This window comes from Salmo salar, chromosome 16 (genome assembly GCF_965601325.2).
Source record: "Salmo salar chromosome 16, fSalSal1, whole genome shotgun sequence".
NCBI classification, from domain to species: domain Eukaryota; kingdom Metazoa; phylum Chordata; class Actinopteri; order Salmoniformes; family Salmonidae; genus Salmo; species Salmo salar.
In genome coordinates this window covers 71,107,179-71,132,354 of record NC_138306.1, presented here as the reverse complement: position 1 = coordinate 71,132,354, position 25,176 = coordinate 71,107,179, and the positions used below count along the sequence as shown (strand labels likewise).

General features: G+C 42.6%; 1 protein-coding gene across 3 annotated transcripts in view; it reads left to right on the top strand.

Moving 5' to 3' along the window:
• LOC106574413 (E3 ubiquitin-protein ligase Midline-1) overlaps positions 1 to 12,369 on the top strand; it is an 80,897-nt gene extending 68,528 nt beyond the window's left edge. For all 3 annotated transcript variants that reach the window (XM_082962862.1, XM_014150288.3, XM_014150287.3), the window contains exons 3-10: positions 231 to 326; positions 2,896 to 3,003; positions 4,080 to 4,228; positions 4,398 to 4,525; positions 5,422 to 5,565; positions 9,641 to 9,802; positions 10,058 to 10,265; positions 10,549 to 12,369. In XM_082962862.1, coding sequence (XP_082818988.1) covers positions 231 to 326; positions 2,896 to 3,003; positions 4,080 to 4,228; positions 4,398 to 4,525; positions 5,422 to 5,565; positions 9,641 to 9,802; positions 10,058 to 10,265; positions 10,549 to 10,897 — 1,344 coding nt within the window. In that variant the 3' untranslated portion in view covers positions 10,898 to 12,369. The remainder of the gene's footprint in view (positions 1 to 230; positions 327 to 2,895; positions 3,004 to 4,079; positions 4,229 to 4,397; positions 4,526 to 5,421; positions 5,566 to 9,640; positions 9,803 to 10,057; positions 10,266 to 10,548) is intronic.
• The last annotated feature ends 12,807 nt before the right edge of the window (positions 12,370 to 25,176 follow it).

Sequence of the window (25,176 nt, the reverse complement as noted above, 5' to 3'; positions counted from 1 at the left end):
AGGAAGAGAGGGAGGAGCAGGAAGATGCTTCTCCGTTTTGGCTTTATGATTTTGCTCTCTCTAAAACAGAAATGTAGGACCTCTGACACCTTTTGATCAGCTTGGTTTTGTGTTTATTTTCTCTTGAAAGTATGGTAGGTTGCTTTTCAAGCGTGTTCATAAGAAAAACAAGGACAATAACTGTTGTTTTCTCTTCTGTCTTCAATAGTAATTTCCTCTTTCTTTTGCAGCAAGCGTTGGATTCCAACCTGAGTCATTTGGTCAAGAGGAACAATGAGTTGGAAGGGTTGATGGGAAAGTTGATCCAAACCTGTCAACATGTAGAGGTGAGCGCTCTGTCACTGACCATGCTATGAGTTCAGAGATGCGTGCATGTGCAAGAGGCATGCTGTAGTCAGTTAGTGTAGTGCATGTGATGCAAGCCCAATTACCTGTACAGTATGTCGTTCACCTCAGAGAAAACTACAAACGTTGTAGATTTTTGTATTGATGCCAAATTTCAAATGATGATTTCCCTGACATGATTATGCTAATGTTGTCATGTCATCATGAAGTAGTTTATGTGGTAACAGATGCTCCTGTCTCCGCTTGAGTTTGCTCATCTGAATTTGTATATAGAATCATGTTCTACAATTTCAAAATGCACAATGTTTTCCTGATATGTAGGCTACTACTAATCATTGAGTTGTCAAGCAACACATTATGAAAATGTATTATATTATATACATGTCCAATTTAAATGTGCCCATGTGCAATACAATCAGATTTTACTGATGTATCTATACTGAGACAAAAGATTGGTTGTGCCACTTCTTTAATGAAGGTTGTTCTGGATTAAGCCTTTCTGACCATAGTCACTGGTTCTTGATCTGTGATGATTCAAATTAGAAGTGCCTGAGAGGAAAGAGTCACAGCCCCATGGTGGAAGGGTGGGCTAGGAAATGAAAATGACATGGCCTGAATCTTTATGACTTATACTCTAAGCAGAGATTGCACTATGTCTCTATGACCACTGTGACCAGTACACAAAAAGGGTGGTAACATTTGAGGACAGGCCGCAGGTCCACTTTGGTCATTTCATTTAGCCTTTTAAAATCCACAAACCTGGTCCTTACAAAATGGATGTATTTAAATAATGCATCAGAGAAAAAGAGGGGAAATATCTGACCTCGTTTTCATGGTGGATGTAGGTCAGAAAAGAACATGTACATGGTTTTTAAACCATGTTCACGTGTGTGTGTGTGTGTCTGTGTGTGTGTGCAGCTTGTGCTCAGTGAATCAACTTTGTACTTTGTAAAAGTAATCTGCGTGAATAATTGAGGAATGTGGAATGAGCTGCAGAATTATTGTGCAACTCATGAAACCACTTCATTAAATCTGTAGATATTAATTTGCTATATCCACCCCAAGGATTAGTTAGAGTTTTTTTTGTATAGTCATCATCAGTGTGCATAAATATGCAAGGACCGGAAAGACACCCTTTCTCAGCACTTAAAGAGAGTACACAGGACGCGTGTGTACTTTTTGGAGAGATTGCTGAATATTTGAAATTCTTCTAAAGCAAATCAGCCTCTTTCCACCTCCTGTTAAACGTTTCTGACCTCTTTTGACGTGCAATTCTCCAGAAACGCTTTTGCTTTGTGTTAAATTAATGTCTTATGCTCCTGCCAAAGACTCATCTTTCATGTCCGTCACACGCTCCCTTGCCATGTCCAAAGGCTGAGCCCACAGTGTGTCCTCACTGAACATCCATCTCCTACTGTAATACATAGACGGTTCATTAGACCTAAAATCCACAAATATTCCATGGCAGAACAGAGGGGGAGATGGTGGCACTCACCCATGACCTCCTCTAAACCCTGTGAACTAACAGTAGAGAAACCCACTCACAGGGCGAAGGAACCTAATTACTGGCGTTGAAAAGACGGATCTGTGTGCGTTTCAATGAGTCCCTTTCATATCATAAACAGCCTGTCCACACCAGGGAGTGACCGTAACACACCTCGTTGGCTTGGCAACGCTCAAACAATCCCTCTTTCACATCTCCCCTCTCCGCTTTTCGCTTCGCTTCGGTGGAAACTTGTCCAGGTGGTGAAATCTGTGTTTCACCAGGACATAAAAATGGGCACCAAAGAGGCATCTATTTCAAAGGCCTGTGGCTAGTAAAGTGGACCTGAGTGTGCATGTACTCAACAATCGCAAACCTTCAAGAGCTGTGGACTGATCCAAATGCTACATAGAATTGAGCACTGTTAGACTCAGCAAAACAAAGGCGCAGGCAGTCCTTATCTTCTGTAGTAGCCAGAAACAAACACACATTAAAATATTGTGGCTCAATGTTGATTCATTCACTCGTAGGTTATTCTTTGCAATGCAAAACCAACTGACATCTGAATTATCATTAGTTAGAGCTAGAGCTTTAAATGGATACTGCAAGATTCTGGCAATTCATCTGTTTTTCTACTTTTTTCTAAATCATGGCCTTGCGACAGGTCGGACATTTTGATAATTACAAAACATTAAAGGGATACTGCGAGATCCGTTTTATTTTATTTTTTGCCAGAGTCAGAGTAACTCGTGGATACCCTTTTTATATCTCTGCATGCAGTATGAAAGAAGTTAGAGGTAGTTTTGAAAGCCAATGCTGAGCCACTGCTAACTAGCATTAGCGCAAACCATACGCTCGCGTTCCTGTAGACTTCCAGTCATTGCGCTGACGCTAGTTAGCGTTGGCTCTTGAAACTATCTCTAACTTCCTTCCTAATGCAGACATAAAAATGGTATCCATGAGTTCGTCTGACTGGGTAAGTATAACAGTAAATGGTTTGTAATTACAGTTTACTTAAGGCTATGAATTATCAGACAGATTTATTATGTTTCATTTGTGTTTCTCAGGTCAATGCATCACGGCAGGAGGGAAAGCTGATGGAAGAATGCGACCTCCTGATTGATATCATCCAGCAAAGGAGACAGATCATTGGGACCAAAATCAAGGAGGGAAAGGTAAGATCCAGGAGTGGCCATGGGTCTGAAAGGGGAATCCCATCCAACACACACACAATCCTCTGCGCTTTCTCTGAGCTGCAGTCTGAACCGTACAGCCTGGGAAGGAATGTAATAGTAAAACAACAGAAGGGTAAATGTCTCTCGCCTTCTGTTCGGGGTCTGCATTGGATCTGTTGGAAAGTCCACCGTCTGTTCACTCTCAATCTGTTCATTTATGATGCAAAGCGAACATTTGAACAAGGTCACCAGGGGGATTGGACCATGCTTAATTATCAAAATGTCCAACCTACAGGGCATGTCTCAATTATTTTTACTGACTGACAGAGTTGGAGTTCGCTCAAAGCTAACTATTTGTAGTCAGAGAGGAAATGAAACGACTTAACACTTTGTGTTACTTTTACTTACTTTAGTTCCCTTAGTGAATTTCTGTTGGCGTTGGAATTACCAATAGCTGTCCAGGTTAGTCAGAAACCAGATTCCTGCAGTTTCTCTAAATGACGGGACTTCCTTCCTTCCTCCCTGGTCTCGTGTCAGGACTTGAGTCAGGAGCGGGGCTTTAAAGTAGAAGTACCAATATCAAGGGCCATAGAGGCAGTTTAGCTCTGACCTTTCGGCTGGAAATGAAAACCTGCCTAAATAGAAATCCTTTATGGTGGGCGGTTGCTGCTGAGACAATAGAGAGAGAATTTGGTATTCCTTCCTGCTCCCACACCTCTGGTATTGTCCAGATATAGGATACGGGTGAAAGTTGATTCATATAAATACCAGAAAATTGTAACAAAAATATACACATTCGAATGAAACCAAAGATTAATTGTTTAGTTTAGTGTGTCAGAAAATGTTGATGAGGGTAGTGTCTCTGACCTAAATACAACATCCAACCAACCACATTTCACTGCCCTCAATCACTCTCTCTAAACCTCTCATTAGGTGAAGAGAAAGCAACAAGCCAAAAACATCTGGATACGATAGCAAAACGCCCCATCTGGGCTAAATCTCTACCATCCCTGACGTGGGATTCAGTTAATCACCTTTAACCCATTCTAACCCCCTCTGTCCTATCTGCTCTATAGGCGGTCCGGATCAGGAAGCTAGCCCAGCAGATCTCCAACTGTAAGCAGTGCATCGAAAGGTCCTCTGCTCTCATCACCCAGGCCGACCAGACCCTGAAGGAGACGGACCACGCCCGCTTCCTCCAGAATGCGAAGAGTATCACCGAAAGGTGAGCAAGGCCAGCACGGAGGGTGTGGTAGAAATTCACTACAAACACCGGCTCTGACTAACCATTGGCAATTCACAGTCAATCAACATGACCTCTGGCATCCTATGAAAATGTGCAACATAGTGGGATAGTTGTGAACTAAACCCTCTGGGATATGTGTTTGTGTTAGGGTTTCCATGGCGACCGCCTCCTCTCAGGTCCTGATTCCAGAGATCAACCTGACGGACACCTTTGACACGTTCGCTCTGGACTTCACCAAGGAGAAAAAGCTGCTGGAGAGCCTGGACTACCTGACAGGTACAGAGTACAATCAGCTCTGTTTACTAGTAGTGGTGGGCGCCAAAAGTGATCATTTCATACAATATCGGTATATTGTGATAATGTGGCAATATTGTGATATACTGTGATATTGTTGCTTATATTGTGATATTGCTTTATGTCATGACGTCTACTATATCAAAGCACTGGCAATATCTCGCTATATTCTATTGTTAAGTGCAAGAGTTGGCATCTCTCTCTACAACCATAACTTAAAAATGTGGTTGTATGCACTCAACCTAACTGTGGTCCAAAGTTCCACATCTACATAATGCCAAAATTGTCAATGTTATTGCATGTTATTGCAGTACCCCAAAATATTATACATCAAATGTATAGATTTATATGAGTTTGTGGAAGAGATTGTTGTTTAGTCTTTGTGATGACAGAGGGCTTCGCTTGAGGGCTGGCTCACTAAGTGAATCACTCTGAGTCATTGATGTGCACTCACTGGCGGAGGGGGAGCGCGAGAGAAGGAGAGAGAGGGAGGGAGAGAGGGAGAGAGAGGGAGAGAGAGAGAGAGAGAGAGAGAGAGAGAGGGAAGGAGAGATGAGAGAAGAGAGAGAGATGAGAGAGATGAGAGAAGAGAGAGAGAGGAGGGTTAGGGAGGGGAGGAGTGCGAAAGATGTCATCAGCCTCTGATCAACTGTCAACCTCTGAAATATCATCTGGGCTATAAATTATCATTAGCAAACAAAAGCTTGGCAATCAATATAAGTCACTAGCCTTCAGTCCTCCTTTAAGAGCCACAGTACTTTGTTTGAGGTAAAACAGCACACTCAAAAGGTGAACCACTGTTATTTCATTGTTATGCCAGAGCACGCATAACATTTTCCATTCTTACCCTTTTCTAATTTCTCATTACCCTTATCTAGCGCCAAGTCCTCCGGGCATCAGAGAAGAGCTCTGCACTGCATCGTACGACACCATCACCGTCCACTGGACCTCAGACGACGAGTTCACAGTGGTTTCCTATGAGCTCCAGTATGCTATCTTCACAGGGCAAGCCAACATTGTCAGTAAGTATCTGTGTGTCGGCAAAAATGCAGTCACACATACCAGAAACAACCTTCAAGCACACAACTATCTTCATAGGTCAAGCAAATGTTGTCAGTGTGTAAGTGATACTACCCTCTGGCATACCAGACACACCACCAGACACACAATGGTATCTTCACATGGCAAGCCAATGGTGCTAGTAAGTGCACAGAACGCCTTGAGAGAACGCTTTGTGCTCACAGAACTCTCTCCTGATGATAACTTTTGTATTTTCCAACTCAAAGCCCCGTGATAAATCAGGTGTAAAGCCAAACAGCTGGAGGACTCAAGAATCAAAACCGAATCATGCGTTTCTTCTCACCGAGCCTGTCGACTAGGGCCAATGGGGTGAGCTCAAATCTCAGGATCTCAGCTTGAGTTATTGCAGTGTCAAAGGGGACAGTGTGGAAAGGAGAGAGGGAGACTAGCTGACTCGGAGCGAATTACAGTCATAACACGAATCGGTGCTCAGAGCCCTCCTCCCCCACGGATCACGCCTGAATGCCACGCTCATGCATACTTCGCTGGGCAAGCAATATAAAATGAGATCAGGGGATGGGAAATATAGCTTCTTAGATGAAGAGAACAGAGGGGGAAGTGTGGCTTGATGAAAGCGGACGGCGAGCAAACAAGGTTATAGGATGTCATGAGAATAAATAGGATATGATTTGTCTCATATTGTGATCATCTCTCTTCCCTTCAAACATTAGCATTTTAGCAACAACAACAAAGAGAAGAAACGGAGAACTACCAGAACTATAGCTTTAATATTGCAATACATCATCAGTGTTGCTGCAATTTGGAACAAGAGCAGCTGGCTTTTTCCACGCTTAAATCATGTTGAAAACTCCAGTGCCCCAAGTAGAATGGCTTTTTGAATGTCTTTCGGTACCGATATACAAAATGAATGAACATAAATGTATAATAGAAGTCTACCATGTTCACCCTTGAATGATAATTGAACATAACAATTGTATCAGATGCTGTCTTTGGAACCCCGTTGAGAAGGGCCTTTTTTTTAAAGTCTACCAACATCAGCACTTTTCATGAGGAGTGGCGTAAACCCAAAGTGACACATGTTTTTTTCCACTTCCTCCTCTCCTCATCCTCTATGTTTTCTTCCCGCCCTAGTTTCACATCCAATCACCAGGTCTAAGCTCTGGGCTGAGGCTGAGGTGTTGTCAAAATGTCACATCTTAGAAATGTCTCTGAAAACACTTCTGAGGAAAAGGGGTGACGGCAGACACTGGTCCCATAGGGTCTCACTCAGGGTCATTTACTTGCAGGGCAATTTAATTACTCACTGTATTTTCTCTCACCAATGTAAATGATGTGTGACAGGCACTCCATTCCAAAATGGCTGCCATGTGTGAGGTGAGAATGGCGTGTTTCCATTTAAAATATTGGCAAATGTACTGTACATTCACAGTGCACTGTACATTTACAGCACGGCAGCCTTCAGAACACACGCTAGACATGATGATGGGACATGGTAGCCTATAGGGATGGACAAAAAGGTGTAATGGGTTCATGCTCAAAAAGATGTCGCGTGAAGATTACGGAGAATACACTGTGCACTCAGCACGATGGCCGCTCTGGCAGATAATTAAAACTTCTTATGGCTTGAGGGTACTATTTTCAGTCCAGATGAAAAGTGTGCCCAAAGTATACTGCCTGCTACTCAGGCCCAGAAGCTAGGATATGCATGTAATTGGTAGATGTGGATAGAAAACACTCTAAGGTTTCGAAAACTGTTTGAATGTTGTCTGTGAGTATAACAGAACTTTTTTGGCAGGCGAAACCCGGAGGACAAACCATCCAGGATTTTTTGTTTTTTAGGTCACTCTTTTAAATGGGTTTTCATTGAGAATCCATAATTCAAAGGCAGTTGCTTGCAGTTCCTATCGCTTCCACTGGATGTCAACAGTCTTTAGAAATTGGTTGATGTTTTTCCTTTGTGTAATGAAGAAGTAGCCCTGTTCAGAATGAGGCTCGAGGGAAGTGTACTGTTTGATAGAGGCGCGTGACCTGAAAAGCACGCTCCACTTTGTTTTCCTCCGGTATTGAACGCAGTTTATCCCGTCTTAAATTTTATCGATTATTTATGTTAAAAATACCTACAGTTGTATTGGGAAAGTTGTTTGAAATGTTTGGACAAAGATTACAGGTAACTTGAGATATTTTGTAGTCATGTTGCGCGAGTTGGAACCGGTGTTTTTCTGGATCAAACGTGCCAAATAAATGAACATTATGGATATATAACGCCGGAATTAATCTAACAAAAGGACCACATGTGATGTTTATGGGACATATTGGAGTGCCATCAGAAGAAGCTCGTCAAAGGTAAGGCATGAATTATATCGTTATTTCTGAGTTTTGTGTCGCACCCGGCGGGATGAAATATGATTGTGTTTGATGTGGTGCTGTCCTCACATAATAGCATTGTTTGCTTTCGCCGTAAAGCCTTTTTGAAATCTGACACTGTGGCTAGAATAACAAGAAGTTCAGCTTTAATTTGGTGTATTGCACTTGTGAATGTATGAAAGTTAAATATTTTGTATATTTATTTTTGAATTTGGCGCTCTGCCATTTCACCGGATGTTGTCAAATCGATCCCGTTAACGGGATTTGAGTAATAAGTGTCAGGGCTTTCGGAAGGATCGGACCAATACGCAGCGTGATCGTAGTTCCACATCTTTTATTTGGTCATCAAACTACTGCAATAAACCATAAACTTTAAATACAAAAAACAAGAAAGCCGTGACGCAGAGCAGGCATACACTACTCACAAAATAATCACCCACAAAACACCAGTGGGACAAGCATCAACTTAAATATGGCCTCCAATTAGAGAAAATGACAACCGTCTGACTCTAATTGGAGGTCATGCCAAACAAAAATGAACCTAGAAATAAAAAAAACTAGAAACTAAACATAGAAATACAAAAACAGACAAACACCCCCTGTCACGCCCTGACCTACTCTACCATAGAAAATAACAACTTACTATGGTCAGGACGTGACAATAAGACGTTTTTTAAGCCTGCGGGCATCAATGTGGCACAGCACGGCTTAGTATAGGCCTATCAATGTACAACACAGCCAGTCCCACGAACATGGAACAGCACAGCCATTGAGAGGTGAATGACCCCTCCCACCCCTAACACCCACAGTAACCACATGAAACAACAGAGTAGAGTGAATGGCAATAGATATGGAATGTGTTGGATCATTAGAAATGAATCACTATAAATGGCATAATGCTACGTTGCATACTGGCTGACTGTCTTTTTGAACATCACTGGCATTTGTCATAATGAATTGACTTTGTATGATAAATTACCCCTTAATTCCCCTTAAATCTACCACACCCTCCGACACAAGTCATATTGGACAAGAAGCATTGTCTGAACACACTGATAATGTATCCTTCCTCCCTCACTTGGGTATGATAAAAGGCCATAGAATTGATTGAGGAAATGACTGATTGTGGAATTTGGACCACTCCTCTCTATCCTTTAGCTCTGGTCTCCTAGGATCACATGAATCGACTTCCTCCCCTCCTAACACAAACAGACTCAAACCTACACCTCTCTCAAACTATAGATAAGAGTTTGCTAAACTAAAGAATAAAAATATACAATATGTTGGGGAAATATGGACTTAATTAGGTGAATGTGAATATTTGGTCCAAGTATGATACTTACATTGGCTGTGGATTGGCTTTCTCTGCAGCAGGCAAAGCAAATCATTTCCTCATTCTGTGACAATGAACTTTGCTTATGTCCTGGAATTCAGCAGTTTACGAGTGACCTAATTAATTGAAGATGTTTGCTTTTCAAAGTTTATCAAGGCCGCAATACTTCAACAACAAAGTATGTGTACTGTACATGTGCAGTCTGTGTTGTTGGTCTGTTATAGCCACTCTGTGTGTGTGTTCATGTGACTACGTGTGTGAAAACGGAAACATTTGTGTGTTCACTCATACGTACCAATGCATAGCTGAGTGTGTATGTATGACAACACTGTAACTGTGAGTCTGTTTCTCCCTCCCAGGCCTGTGTAACTCTGCAGACAGCTGGATGATTGTGCCTAACATCAAGCAGAACCACTACACCGTCCACGGCCTGCAGAGCGGCACCAAGTACATCTTCATCGTCAAAGCCATCAACCAGGCAGGTGCCCGCAGCAGTGAGCCAGGGACACTCAAAACCAACAGTAAGGGCTCCATATTCATTGTGATTTAAGGAAACTTGGAATTATAGCCTGCCGTTTTAGAGAAGTGTCTTGTGATTCTTACCTAATATGGTCACCATATTATGTTTCAATACGGCGTCCATATTAGGACAGCATCACATGTCGGGGATGGTCTCCTAATATGGACACCATACACAGCTGCTGCCTTCATAGCTTATCCTATCCTAGCCCCTTGCTAACTTAACCATGTTGTCTCTCTCCATCCTCTTCGTCCAGGCCAACCTTTCAAGCTGGACCCCAAGTCAGCCCACAAGAAGCTGAAGGTCTCCCATGACAACCTGACGGTGGAGCGCGACGAGACAGCATCGAAGAAGGGACACGGCCAGGAGCGCTTCACCAGCCAGAGTAGCTACGGAGTTGTCGGCAACGTTTACATTGACAGCGGACGCCACTACTGGGAGGCCCTGATTGGAGGAAGCACATGGTGAGTTAGACCTGGGAGACATGATTGACCAATGTCTTGCTCTGAGCCACATGGTGTTTGGCTTGTTGGATCTGGCTGGGTAGGAATGACAGAGATAGAGGGGCGGTCATGATACTCCACATTGCAAGTCACTTAAAGGCACATTTCTACAATGTAGTCAGAGAAAGATTCAATGCACGTTTAATAACTATGAGTTTTTAACACTTGGTAAGTGTTCACAAGTGTTGAAGTGTTTGGGTTTTAGAGGCAGGCTAACAGTGTCTTCTTACTTCTTTCTCTGCAGGTACGCGGTGGGCATCGCCTACAAGTCGGCCCCCAAGCACGAGTGGATCGGCAAGAACTCGGCCTCCTGGGTCCTGTGCCGCTGCAACAACTCGTGGGTGGTGCGTCACAACAGCAAGGAGCTGGCCATCGAGCCTTCACCCCACCTGCGCCGCGTGGGTGTCCTGCTGGACTACGATGCCGGCTCGCTTACCTTCTACGACGCCGTGGGCTCACAGAACCTGCACACGTTCCACGTGTCCTTCGCCCAGCCCGTGTGTCCCGTCTTCAATGTGTGGAACAAGTGTCTGACTGTCCTCACGGGTCTGCCCATCCCCGAACACCTAGAAGGGTTGGAAACCCAGGACTGAGACCCCCTGGGAACTAAAGTTCCACCGGGCCAAATCAGACTAAATTGGGTTGGGTTAGGTTAGATTAAGCCACCTCCAAGGCACTTTGGGCCACTATGAACTAGCAAAGGCCATCTTTAATCTTGAATCATCCCAGAAAATGTCATGCTACCACCTCATTTCATTTTAGGCACTTTGGACCACCCCTTGGGCCAACGTCAATCGCACAGACCACCTCGATTCAACCACAGACCGCTGTTTGCAATGGGAAAGAAGGAAAGAGCTACGTAGCTGTACAGTTGTGAATTATAGCATTGCCCAACTCCCACCTTCATGATTATGGAACCAAAGTAGCCATGAATTTCAATATTTTTAATACCATTTTCTTGAGCTTATATGACAGATATTAATTATTGAAGTGTAAGAAAATAGCCTAGATAAATTTCAATATGCACATCTTCCCTTACGTTTACACATTGTTCATACATTATTTATGGTCCGTTTACCAGGGATAGGAGACATTTATAAATCTAGGGAAATTATTTTGATGCAATTTATAGATGTTACTTTCTAATCTAGAAAAAGTATTGTGTCCTAATACATTAATGTGTAAATTATACATATTTTGTGACAACATAATTACTTTTTTCCTTATAATACCTTAAACCCACAAGTGTAAAAGTACTGTTGCATTTTAGACAAGCAGGGATACACAACACATTGCATTTTTAATTTTTGTCATGTTTTGTAATGAGATAGGTCCCTCTTTGCAATGGGACAGGTCCTTTGTAGTTCAGCCATGCATGTTAGTGAGTATCTCTCAGGCCTATTCCAAATCCTCTTTTCATCCATGAAAATAATGCAAACTACTTTGTCCTCTCCTGAGTGAATACTAACTTCCTACTGTACTTAGCAGTTGTCACAAACCTGAACTGAAAAACACTTCCACTTTGCTGTTAGATACAGTGAGGACAAGACTATTACAATCATTTCTCTACATTTCACTTACAAACTCAGTCATTATTTCACCAAGGTCGATGCCACCACTAGCCACAGCTTGACCTCAGCTTGACCACTGTATGACCCAGTGACCATGAACTCAAATGTTGTCGGATATGTCTCGCCACCACACACAGGCACTCCATGATGTTCATAACATATTATGTTCTCTTTTACTCTGTCTTCTTTCAAAAGAAGGCCCATCTGGATATTTTACAGATAATAGTTTTGTTTTTAAAGGAACAAAATGGATTGGTTCACTCATTAATTTGTGTTTTAGGTGTGGTTTGGGATTATCCGTTTCCTTGTATTGGATGCAGCGATTATCTACTCTTTAATGTTACCACAAAAATTGTTTCAATTCAGATGTATGTTTGAATCCTGTGGACACTATTTTAGGAAAGAGGATCGGAATGCTTGTGTCACTGTACAAATATGAAGTAGCATTTGTCGATTGTCAAAGGTTCAATAAAGAAAGATACATTTTAACTTTTTTACTGCCTCCTGTACTGTATATTTTATACACACCGACACACACACTTTGTCGTAAACATCACTTTAGCAATACACCACATGGTCTTTGTTTCCGACCATCAACGTAGCCTAATATATCGTTTTTTTCTCTTTCTAGACCCTTGCCTTCCCACCATAAACCAACCCAACCAGCCATCTATGTCTAAGTTAAGCCTACAAGCTGGTGAATTTATCCTGAGAACTTCCTGTAGACAACAGGGCCTCTTCCTGGTCTGCTAGATGCTTTTGACTGTGGTTTACAGGGGCAACGGTGTGACCGGGTAATATGGGCTTTACCCAAAATAATATGGGCCTCAGACAAAATAATATGGGCCTCAGACAAAACAATATGGGCCTCAGACAAAACAATATGGGACTCAGACAAACAAAGACCTCAATACAACTGACTGGGGTCCTTCCTCTTACAACTAACATACTTATTTAACAACAGTGTTTGGGAAGGTGTGTGTGTGTGTGTGTGTGTGTGTGTGTAGTCCTTCATGTATGTATTTGACCTAAAATGGTACTCCACTGAGTAAAAACTGTGATGACGTGGAAAACTGATTGGACTTCCAAAAAGTAATCAATGTAATTTAGTTTTAAGCTGAATTCAATGACAGGGTGAAATCTTTGATTGATTTCACACTTGCATCATTTACCAGACGCTCTTATCCAGAGCAGCTAGGGTGAACTGCCTTGCTAAATTACAGATTTTTTTTTTTATCTTCACCTAGTCAACTTCGGGATTCAAAAAAGCAACCTTTTGGTTACTGGCCCAATGTTCTTAACCACTAGGCTACCTGCCATCAACATATCACATTGAATTCACGTTAGTTGACAACTCAACCAAATGTAAATCAAAACTAGATGTTGAACTGATCTGTGCCTAGTGGGATGGTACAGTGATTCTCAAGAGGCAGCTCTTGCACCAGCCCAGGAAACTGTTAGGATGACATGATTTTCAATGACATCTCTTTTGGTCCCCCGGTAGAAAATATTTAGGGACTTGCTGTGTGTTTGGTGTGTGCGTGATGACATACGCATGAGTGTGCATGAGTGAGTGTATATGCATGCATGCATGCATGCTTGTGCATGCATGCGTGTGCGCGTGCGTGTGTGCATACATGTGTGCATGCATATGTGACTGTGTGCGTGCATGTGTGTTGTTCATGAACTTACAGTGACCCTGCACATCAATTACTGGTCAGTGGAGGTCATGACTGAGCAGGAGCGATGTGACATTTCCCTCATGGCTGGATGTTTGGCCAACACACCAGGAATCTTAGCTACCCGTGAAGGAACTGCCCAGAATCACAATCTACAGACACAGGAAGTGAAGGACAGTCGATAAGAAGGAAATGGGAAAAATAACAAAAACAAATGCCTATATCAACTGCCTTCATTCAATTGATAAACATTGTCTGGTTTCGTGTGGCTATTTCGTAGTGTAACAGGCATCTACACACATTTCAATAGGGCACCCATGTTGCTGGTCACGTATTAAAAGGAAAAGAAACCAAAAAAGTTGTCCACGTAATTATACTTCACATTATGGCACATGATACTCTTTTCTCTAAACAAAAAGTATTACATCAACTGTGGATGACGAGTCGAGTCAACTCCAAGGAATGACCAGCAGAGGCCAGTATAATGTGAAAAGAAAGTACTTCATCCATAATCCATAACGTCAATTGGGAAAAATCTAAGAAAGTCTTGTGCCAATGTCTAACGGTCAGGGTGGTGATTTTAATAGGATTAATTACAATAGGACCACGCATGCTCAGTTGAATCTGTGTAGTCTGGTTCTAAGTATGGGTTATGGTTAATATCTCTGATACAGGTTGTCCAGCTATCAACAATGATCTGACAGTACTGATTGTACTTTATTAAGACAACATCTGTGAATTTGGAGTACTATAACATAAACAACGAAAACACACTAAAGAAAAGATCCTATTAATTCACTGACTACAGCTGTTCCAGTAATCAACGTTGGATCCTAATGAAAAGCTTACCGGTTCCTCTTACACAATGTTTTGCTTCCTGCCGTGTAATAAATTGCCGTTTGATTCGCTGTGCCGCTGATGGATTGTATGAAGGCTGGGAAGATTTAAGTCCTACTGCCCTGGGCCCAGGTTTTTCTAAAGTTATCTATCTGGATTTTGCCTATCGTATAGGATTAAATGTATGGAAATAGAATGAATAGAATGGGAGTCCCCATTCAAGTAAATTGTTTGTCAATTCTATTAAATCTATGTCTATGCATTTAATCCTATCCGATAGGCAAAATCCAGATGGGTAACTTTTGAAAAACTGGGCCCTGGGATTACAGGATTATTAGGATAGATAAATGAGAAGGGAGGAGTTTTGGAGTCAGTTGTAAACAAGCATCATTCTTGCTTCCGTCTTTCCTGGTCTGATCGGATGGCTCAAATGTTCACAATACGTGATTACAAAGCACAACATACGGCATAGCGTGACAACCCTGACTTGCACATGACACATAATGCACCCATATTTCACTGTGTAAAAACACATGGAGACTTTTCATCAGATTGATATGGTTTGTACCAGCATAGTCAGACAGAGCATGTTCTGTATCCAGTTACTGGGAAAGTTCAATTAAGAGGCAGCTCACAAATACGGTCAATGCAAAGCTATGGACACTGTCTCGCCTCTCTCGCACTCTCTTTCTTTTCTGTCTTGCTGCTGTTTCTTTCTTTCTTTCTTTCTTTCTTTCTTTCTTTCTTTCTTTCTTTCTTTCTTTCTTTCTTTCTTTCTTTCTCTCTCTCTTTCTTCTCTGTCTGTCTTGCTGTTTCTCTCTCTCTCTTTCTCTCTCTCTCTTTCTTCTCTGTCTGTTTTGCTGTTTCTCTCTCTCTCTCTTTCTTCTCTCTGTCTCACTTGCTTCTCTGTCTGTCTTACTGTTTCTCTCTCTCTCTCTTTCTTCTCTGTCTTGCTGTTTCTCTCTCTCTCTCTTTCTTCTCTGTCTGTCTTGCTGTTTCTCTCTCTCTTTCTTCTCTGTCTTGCTGTTTCTCTCTCTCTCTCTTTTCTGTCTGTCTTGCTGTTTCTCTCTCAAATCAAATCAAATTTTATTTGTCACATAAACATGGTTAGCAGATGTTAATGCGAGTGTAACGAAATGCTTATGCTTCTAGTTCCGACAGTGCAGTAATATCTAACAAGTAATCTAACAATTCCCCAAAATCTACCTAATACACACAAATCTAAAAGGGTGAATAAGAATATGTACATGTAAGTATAAGGATGAGCAATGGCCAAGTGGCATAGGCAAGGTGCAATAGATGGTATAAAATACAGTACATACATGTGATATGAGTAATGTAAGATTTGTAAACATCATTAACGTGGCATTATTTAGAGTGCATTGTATAAAGTGACTAGTGATCCATTTATTAAAGTGGCCAGTGATTGGGTCTCAATGTAGGCAGCATCCTCTCTGAGTTAGTGATTGCTTTTTAGCAGTCTGATGGCCTTGAGATAGAAGCTGTTTTTCAGTCTCGGTCCCAGCTTTGATGCACCTGTACTCTCTCTCTTTCTTCTCTGTCTTTCTTGCTGTCTCTCTCTCTCTCTTTCTCTCTCTCTCTTCTCTGTCTGTCTTGCTGTTTCTCTCTCTCTCTTTCTTCTCTGTCTGTCTTGCTGTTTCTCTCTCTCACTTTCTTCTCTGTCTGTCTTGCTGTTTCTCTCTCTCACTTTCTTCTCTGTCTGTCTTCCCCTCTCTCTCCTCTGTCTGTCTTCCCCTCTCTCTCCTCTGTCTGTCTCTCTCTCCTCTGTCTCTCTCTCGTTCTTCTCTGTCTGTCTGTCTGTCTGTCTGTCTGTCTGTCTGTCTGTCTGTCTGTCTGTCTGTCTGTCTGTCTGTCTGTCTGTCTGTCTGTCTGTCTGTCTGTCTGTCTGTCTGTCTGTCTGTCTGTCTGTCTGTCTGTCTGTCTGTCTGTCTCCGTCCGTCCGTCTTGCTCTCGCTCTCTTTTTTTCTTTCCCACATTTAGTCAGTCAGCTAGTGAGTCAATCTCTCCATCCTTTCATAATAGTCAGCAATTTTAGCCTGACAGCCAAGAGAATCCAATTATTTTGCACCCCTCAATCCTAAAATCTTCACCGAGGGTGAAACAAACTTGGACAGGCCCCCCTTTTACCACTGCACCAGCTAATGAAGTGATGATAATTTATTGCACTCCACATTTGCGAGGGCTTTTGTGCTTTCAAGCCATTGAAAAAAAGCAGCTTGAGCAGCCGAGCGACTGAAAACGATAAAGCCATAAATTGAAAGGTCACCGCATCAGCACTAACACGTTACCTATGTGTTCCAGTCTTCTCCCTGACCTTTCCCTTCCACTAATCTACAAAGTTAGAGCAGATCCAATGGGAATTGAGTTGATGAGGGCAGCCGAGCAACAATGAACGGTGAGGTCACTCAAGGACGTGCACAGCCAGTTTTCATCCGACCGTTAACATTCTGAAGAGAAACTCTAGCTTACACTGACTCCCAGACACAGGACATGTACAGCCCCCTGGCTGGGTGAAATAGATGCTGACGCTCCAATGGCAATGGCTCACCACAGTTTAGCCCTCCCCCCTCAAGGTCTGAGCAGTTTAACAGCACATTTTCCGTAATTCATTAGTTTTTTTGTTGCCATGGCTATGACGTGTTCATATGCTATCTGGGGAAGGGGGGTAGGGAGGCTTGGTACACCAGTGTTCAATGGTGAAAAAGCAAAGATCCTCAGTTATGTCAGCCCAGGTTCAAGCGGCGCTGCCTTTAAAAAAAAAAGGAAGATAGCAGAGAGATGATGTGAGACGCTGTGACTCAGTAGGTTGAACAGACAAGCGGAGGTGTGTTTGCACAGGGGGGTGGGATATGACGGGGGGGCGCATCGCAAGGCTAATTGCTTATGGATTACCTGAGCAGAGCCCTTGGAGAGAGATTTGGAAGTGGCACTCTCCCAGGTGATACTTAAATGGCATGTTGCTGCCCCTGTTGTGTTGAAGGAAAGACAGCTCAGGATTAGATGCATCTGTGTGTGTGAAGGGGGTGGGGGTTGGGGGGGGGGGGTTAGTGTGTGTGTGTGTGCTTGTGTGCGTGCTTGCTTGCATGTTGTTTGTGTGTGTGAGGGGTCTGTCTGTCTGTCTGTCTGTCTGTCTGTCTGTCTGTCTGTCTGTCTGTCTGTCTATCTGTCTGTGTACTTTAAAACATACTGAAACAACTACGTTTCACTCTTAGCGTCTCCTACAGCATCACACAGACATCATTCCCATAGACTTTACAGATTGCAATCTCAATTGCCACCTGACCATGACCAAATATGTAAGCAGTCACCCAACATTTCCATGTGACAATTTATCATCGAATAACTCATGATTAATACAAAACAATTGAAGAAAATCTAAGTTTATCAAGCCTTTTTGCTTAAATAATGGTGTGTATAGACAGTATGGACAGTATATGAATAGCAAAGGTGTGTACAGCAGTAGTTATATAGGATGCGCCTTGACTAGAATACAGTATATAGACAGGAAGTGGGTAAAACAGTATGTTAACATTATTAAAGTGACCATTGTTCAATGACTCTATATACAGTATATAGGGCAGCAGTCTATAAGGTGCAGGGTAGAGTACTGGGTGGTAGCCAGCTGGTAACAGTGACTGAGGTTCAGGGCAGGGTACTGGGTGGAGGCACCTGTACTGTCTCCTACTTCTAGATGGTAGCAGGGTGAACCGTCCGTGACTGAGGTCCTTGATGACCTTCTTGGCCTTCCTGTGACACCGGGTGCTGTAGATGTCCTGGAGGGCAGGCAGTGTGGCCCCAATGACGCGTGAAAGCAATATCTTTAAATACATCTGGAAATTATGCAAATATTACCCTTATTCAGACATATACATGACAACGGTTGTCATAATTGCCTTTGATTTTGACATCAAGTAGATTATTGCTCTTCAATACTCCTCTGGAGTTTGCTATTGAGGAGGAATGACATGCATAAATGTCTCTCCTCAGGGGACGAAAAATTTACATTTTCTAAATGAAAAAATAAACCCAGCATATTGATTCGCTTTGATATAACATCCCTTAACTCTTCTTGATGATAGGCAAGATTAAAAGAAATGTTCTTACCAGGTGAGTTGTGAGGTGAATGGGAATGATACAATTTCTACATCCGAACACCAGAGGGTGCTGTGGACACATGAATGAACCCAAGTGGATGCTTAGTGGACTGGGAAAACCTGGCTTGGTGCCTCATGGGGCCTCATTTCTACCTCTGCAACACTGTGTGTAGAGAGCTAACACCAAACAGAGGCAGCAGAGACAAAGCTCATGCAAGACAATGCAAAACAATACTTCATTCTCATTTGGTTGGTCACGTACGCTTTCCATGTCGCCCATTCTTACTCCAAACCGAGACCGGTGTGGATTTTCGTCAGAAAATACATTTCCACCATGTTTTTACTCTAAGCCTCCCTCAACCCATTCCAAATTCACAACCCCTCCATGTTTGCTACTTCCTGGGGGCAGCAGGCGAAATCATGTCTTTTAGGAGATGAACGTCCACATTCACTCCCAGCAGCTAGTGTGCTGAATGCATACTGGAGTGACACAAACAACCTGGGGATGTTGGCTAAGTTTAATATCCATTTGGTGTTGTGATTTTATGGGTCAGCACGGCTCCAGTGAGACGAGCGTCAGTCGAGAGATTCTCCATTGCACACCTTGAATTAAATTACATCTGATGCATAGCAATGCAATCCAGCTACATTCGCTACAGAAGACTGCAACCAAATAGCATTGATACTATCTATACATTGTATCATAGGGGTGTACACTAACTGGGCTAACTGCTCTGCAGATACTGAGCAGTAGATAGAGACAACTAGGCTACATCTCTAAACGTTAATTAAATCATTTGGTCTTAGGAGGGCAGTAAAAGGTTGTCCATTAAATAATAATGACTAATGAACAAAGGAAAGATTATACCTTCTGGTGGTGCAAAACCTGACCTGATTAAAACACAAGTGTAAAAAAAAAAAACACACAAAAAAACACAAGTGTGTTTATGTATGTGTACAAATTCAGTGTGTGTGTTTCTCTGAGTTAGTGTGTGCATGTCTACACATGCCTGTGTGTGTGTGTGTGTGTGTTCCTCTGTGTGAGTGTGCATGTGTGTGTGTGTGTGTGTGTGTGTGTGTGTGTGTGTGTGTGTGTGTGTGTGTGTGTGTGTGTGTGTGTGTGTGTGTGTGTGTGTGATTATGCATGTTTTATCATAGTCTCTGATATTCTTCTCACCACGTCTGACCTGTAGATTGACAGGGAATTCCAGGGGTCCTGAGGAGGACACTTTAAAGCACTTCGTAGGAATAGTCAGCCAGCAACACAACGGGGGATTCAAGGCATCACTCCTTCAATCAACCTGTAGAATTGGAGTGAGCTGCTTAACAGCGGCCCACTCACAATCTAGAGCACAGAGAGGGGATTTCAGAGCCTCACAGGTAGCCCTTTGTAGTCCTGCCAAATCTACAGAAGGGAGGTGCAAGCCGATTTCCACCCCGAGTCCATCTCTCCACCCCTCTGTCTGGACGAGTTTGAAGACTTTTAATCTCAGCCTTTCTTTTTAGGGGTGGGGATAATTCATGGGGATCTAAAGCTGAGATCCTGTGCCATTGGGATTCGACTTCCTCTTACTGTATATTCTCACTATAGGTGTATAGTTCTGTCTACAGTTGAATGATATTTTGAATTAATATAAAAGGTATCAAAACAGATGAAAGTGCTTATCACTAATTCATGGGGATCTAAAGCTGAGATCCTGTGAAATGCCATTGGGATTCGACTTCCTCTTACTGTATATTCTCACTATAGGTGTTTAGTTCTGTCTACAGTTGAATGATATTTTTGAATGAATATAAAAAGGTATCGAAACAGATGAAAGCGCTTATCACAACAGTGCCATGAATCGACAGTATGCAGATGGGGTATTAGGGATCAATAGTTTGTTAGTCTCCCCCTGTTAGACGCTCTGTCAAAGGTAAGTGAATGTGCCCATGGACTCTTTGTAAAATGCAAACCTAATGGTCGGACCAAAGGTCGAGCAGCGGAGACCAGCAGTTCAAAATCGATGGCCGGATTAATCTCGTTCCACTGTGCAGCTATTACAGCGGGGGAGTGATCACTAGACCATGGCAAAGGCCAGCGTTCGTCTCTGTAATGATCAAATGTGTCGGATGACAAAAGGTCCACTTTTAGGAACCACTGCAACATAGACATAGGCTCTCCACCTTTTCAGCCTCGACAAAGATGCACTCAGATTGAGACGTGTGCCGAACACTGTGAGGCATTATTCTCCCTGACATGCTCCTGTGCACCTCTCTGTCCAACACCTTATCCTTACCATTAAGTGGTGAGCATATGATTTTTCATTGACACACCTCGCCGCTCTCACACACAGCGTGATTCCATGGAAAGAAAGGGGGGTGGAAGGATACCGTGAGTAATCTTAAACCCTTAAATCTGGAATTGTAAGCTTAACTGGCTATTTATAGTAATTTAGTCTCAACCCTAGCACCCAATAAAACCCCTCATTCTCCTCCCTTACAAACTTTTTTATAGAAGCAGATTGGCATGGGAGGAAGCAGAATTGAGTGGAAACTATTCACATTGAGACTTTGCTGTATTATTTTCCACCAGAATCCCCTGACAACCAGAGCTGGCCTTTCATATTAACCCTGGCTCCCTCTTCCTCCCCCTCTTCCTCCCCCTCTTCCTCCGCGAACCTCCAGTACCAACCAACCATCAGCCTCTAAGGGATCAATTGAACTACAAATTCAATGAATTATTTGGCAGCTCCTGTATTTCCTTGGAGAAACCATTCCTCTAGCTATCAGTCGAGGGGGGAAAAAGAGGGCAAAAAAGAGAGCAAAAACAGAGGAGAAAAAGCATCAGTTTGCTATGGGATGCTTAGCGCGTGGCTCTGACTGGTCTTGGCAGAGGAGTTGCTGCGTTCACTCCCAGCAAGGCTAAATGAAAAGCTGTACGAGGAAATGAAAGAGGGCCAAAGGATAAGATCAGGAAATACAATAAGGAGCTGTCTTGTAAACAACACCTTGATGGCAAAAACAGATAATAAAAGGAAGTGTATTGAACAGCCATTTCATTTTTTCTGACAGGGGGTGTGTGTTTGCTGTTTTTTCATTTAGCCTTGGTGTCTGAGGCTTTATGCTGACGCTAACATTATCTTGACTTTAGAAGTGCTAACCACCACTCACAGTCCCTCCTCCTCCAATTCAATACCATTGCTTTGTAGGTAAAAGCCATGGCAACGTGCTTACAATACTAGCCAATGTGTACATTTTTCCAACATTCAATCGCTTGTTTAAATAACCCTATTTATCTTACCAGTCATGATACATCATGCACTTTCACGACATTCAGCATGCTCATAAATAGCATACATAAGCAAAGATTTGGCATTACCATTGATTTTATTCATACATTAATAGGCCACCCTTGAAGATAATGAACTTAGCTGGTGTATGCATTATTCACTCAATAGAACAAAAGAATAATATTAGATATTAATATTTGTTTTCGGAGCATGGGTGATTAGTTGTGGGTGTGTGAGAACCTGTTTAGAAAATATGATATGTGTGAAGACCCCGAAGGGAGGATCAACTTTATAGGGCAGAACAAGTGAACCGTTCCACCAGCGTATAAGACATACCCGAAAGGATGCTGTGACACATTTACTTCCTCAGGCCTCATCTCACCAAGTGTTTGTAGCACACTAATGGAAGAATATTTATAAAAGTTCTCTTCCAGCAGAATATATAATATATGCCATTTAGCAGACGCTTTTATCCGACGCGACGTACGGTCATGCGTGTACACATGAAAGATAACTACTTCATTTAATGGATGTAAAGTGCCTGTAGGCCGAAACATGGAATATTATGGAGTACTGAAATAAAAAGGCATCTCTTACTCCTTCTTTCTATTGCAAATGAGAGTGCAGCCCAACAATAACAACAACAAGAGCAGCAGCAGCGGCTGTATGTCTGCCTAGGAGGAAGTCGGTGTTCTTCTGCAATAGCTGACAGAGCGATGTTTGTATGCGTCAGCAGTTTGTGCGACAGCCTGAGGAAGTCTTAAAGTACCGATCTCCAGGATTGGATGGAGTCGTTTGATCACCACAGCACGGTGCTCCTTCCAGTACTTTCAGGACTCTCAGTCCCTCTCCTCTTGAAGGTTGGAGGAGCTTCTACCTACATAACATCGTTGTCTGGAGGAGTGGTGCTGATGGTGGGAAGACTATTGTGTTTTAATAGCCTGACTGCCCACACGCGCACGTTTGTTGAGTGACACTTTATCAGTGTAAATGTTTCTGCGATGTCCCCATAATTATAAGTTAACTGCCCCCACACAACTTGTGCAAGCACTTTGAAGACTCACAATGAAGACTGAGAAAGTTTCTGCATGAGGGGACAACAACAAAAAAGGTACTGTTCTTAATGTTGACTAGTGATCATTCATCTGGTATTGTTATTTGATATGATGTGTTGGAAAATGTACATTCCATGCAAAAAGTTGAGTTTTTTTTACATTTCAGTCCACCTCATAGCAGAAAAATGTATAAGATATCACATTTAGTGGGGCACGTCACTTGATTTCATCATAACAGTTTACAACACAGTTATAAGAGCCATCCTAGATTATTAGGACATACTCCAGGCCAAGTGGAGGCTGCTGAGGGGAGGACGGCTCGTAATAATGCCTGGAATGTAGTAAATGGAATGGTATCAATCACGTGTCGGATACCATTCCATTGACTCCATTCCAGACAGTATTATAAGCCGTCCTACCCACAGCAGCCTCCACTGCCCAGGCCAGGTCCTCATTTTATCTGATGAGTAAGGATGGCCACGCCGTCGCCATTCCTCACAGCTGGTTAAGATCAAGAGCGACAACACACACACAAGCCTCCCCCAATCTCCCAACACCTATGGATGTGTACGGCATGAGTCTCTATGAGTGAGAGGTGAACTCCTGACTAAACACTACTCGCCGCCACGTTCATCCTTCCTCCCTCCGTAACATAAGCCCAGGCATTTAGATCACTTAGCACTTTCTGAATCACTGCCTCTCTCTGGCTCTCACAGTAGCCTCCTCCTCGGCAGCCAAAGACATGGGGAGTAGGATAAGGGTTCATCAGACAAGAAATAACCCATCAGGGTGAAAATATTCCTCCTTCCTCATTTACACCCTTGACTTTCTATCTTCATTCCTGCTCTCTTCATGTGTCTTTGAATGTTCTTCACTTATTTGCAATTTTCCAGTTCAGTGGAACCTCTTTCTTTAATGTCGAATGACAACACACTCTTCTGAACATGTACAAATTACCTTGACTAACCTATACCCCCGCATATTGACTCGGTACTGGGACCCCTTGTATAAAGTCTAGTTATCGTTATTTCATAGTTTTTTTTATTTTATTTTTTACTTCAGTTTATTTAGTAAATATTTTCTTAGCTCTATTTCTTGAACTGCTTTGTTGGTTAAGGGCTTGTAAGTAAGCATTTCCCGGTTGTATTCGGCGCATGTTACAAATACAATTTGATTTGAACCTTCTGGAATAGAAAAGACTGGACTTCCATGCGTTTTCTTTATTCCCCCATGACTAGTAGACTATAACTCATTTGTTAGATAACTTTGTTCTGGCACAATGCGCCTGAAAAAATAAATACTGAAGTTCCCAAGGTGATTATAAATATTGTTAGTCCTGGTAGTAGGTCAATATAAAATGTCTCTTGAGACCCCTGGCAGGTTTCTCCTCCTCTACACTTTGCATGAGCTTGTCAACACCCCAAAGTCACTTTCGCTGTCTTTCTTTACAATGGAGTTTCTTCCACCTCATTGCCTAAGCAACCTCTGAAACCGACTCCTGTGTCGGGCTAACCTGTGCTGACAACCCCCTGCTGGAGTAAAAAGTCGGCACATGGGCACCCGCTCTATACACCACACTGCTGCTCTCCATGCCCCAGGATCTTCATGCCCCAGGATCCTCTCTGTTCCAATCCTGATTTACTTCCCTCTTGCTCAAAGCCTGCCAGCTCTGTAGGTCATCCAGCTAGTAGAAAAGAGAGAAAAAAAATGTAAAGAGAAAGAGGGGAGTGAGTGAGAAAATTTAACAAAGAACCCACACTGGCTCTCACTGTGTGGTGCTGGTATATCTCAGTCTCTGTAGACTGTGGAGCATGGCAGAGTCTATCCATCTGTCCATTTGTCTGTGGAATGGTGAAATTCACATATTTTATGTCTGGGTATGACCTGAAAGGGAGAAGCATTTGCTTGGGGAGAAAGTTAAAAGCATCAAGGAGAGTCTAAGATGAGAGTGAAAGTATAGTTTGAGGTTGTGCATTTTCAAGCGGTGTATTAAAATGACCTGAAATGAGGAAGTGCAACCACTACCCAGGACTATAATGCTATATTGTTTTTGTCATGACTGTCTCTATGCACTTTCAATGCAAAGTATCCATTTTCTATGTAATTATAGGCACAAATGGTTTAAAAAATAAATAATAATAACTACGGCACTCAGTCTCTGTTGCAAAGTGTCTTAAATTGGAGTTGAACATGTGGGTACTCGACGTCACATGTCCTCCTCCTCACCAGCTAATTGGTATTCATTAGCAGGCAAACGTCACCAGAACTTGGCACTAACGAAACATCCTGTTCTTTTCTGTTTAACAATGGGAGGGGGGGGGGGGGGGGGGGGGGGGTACGACG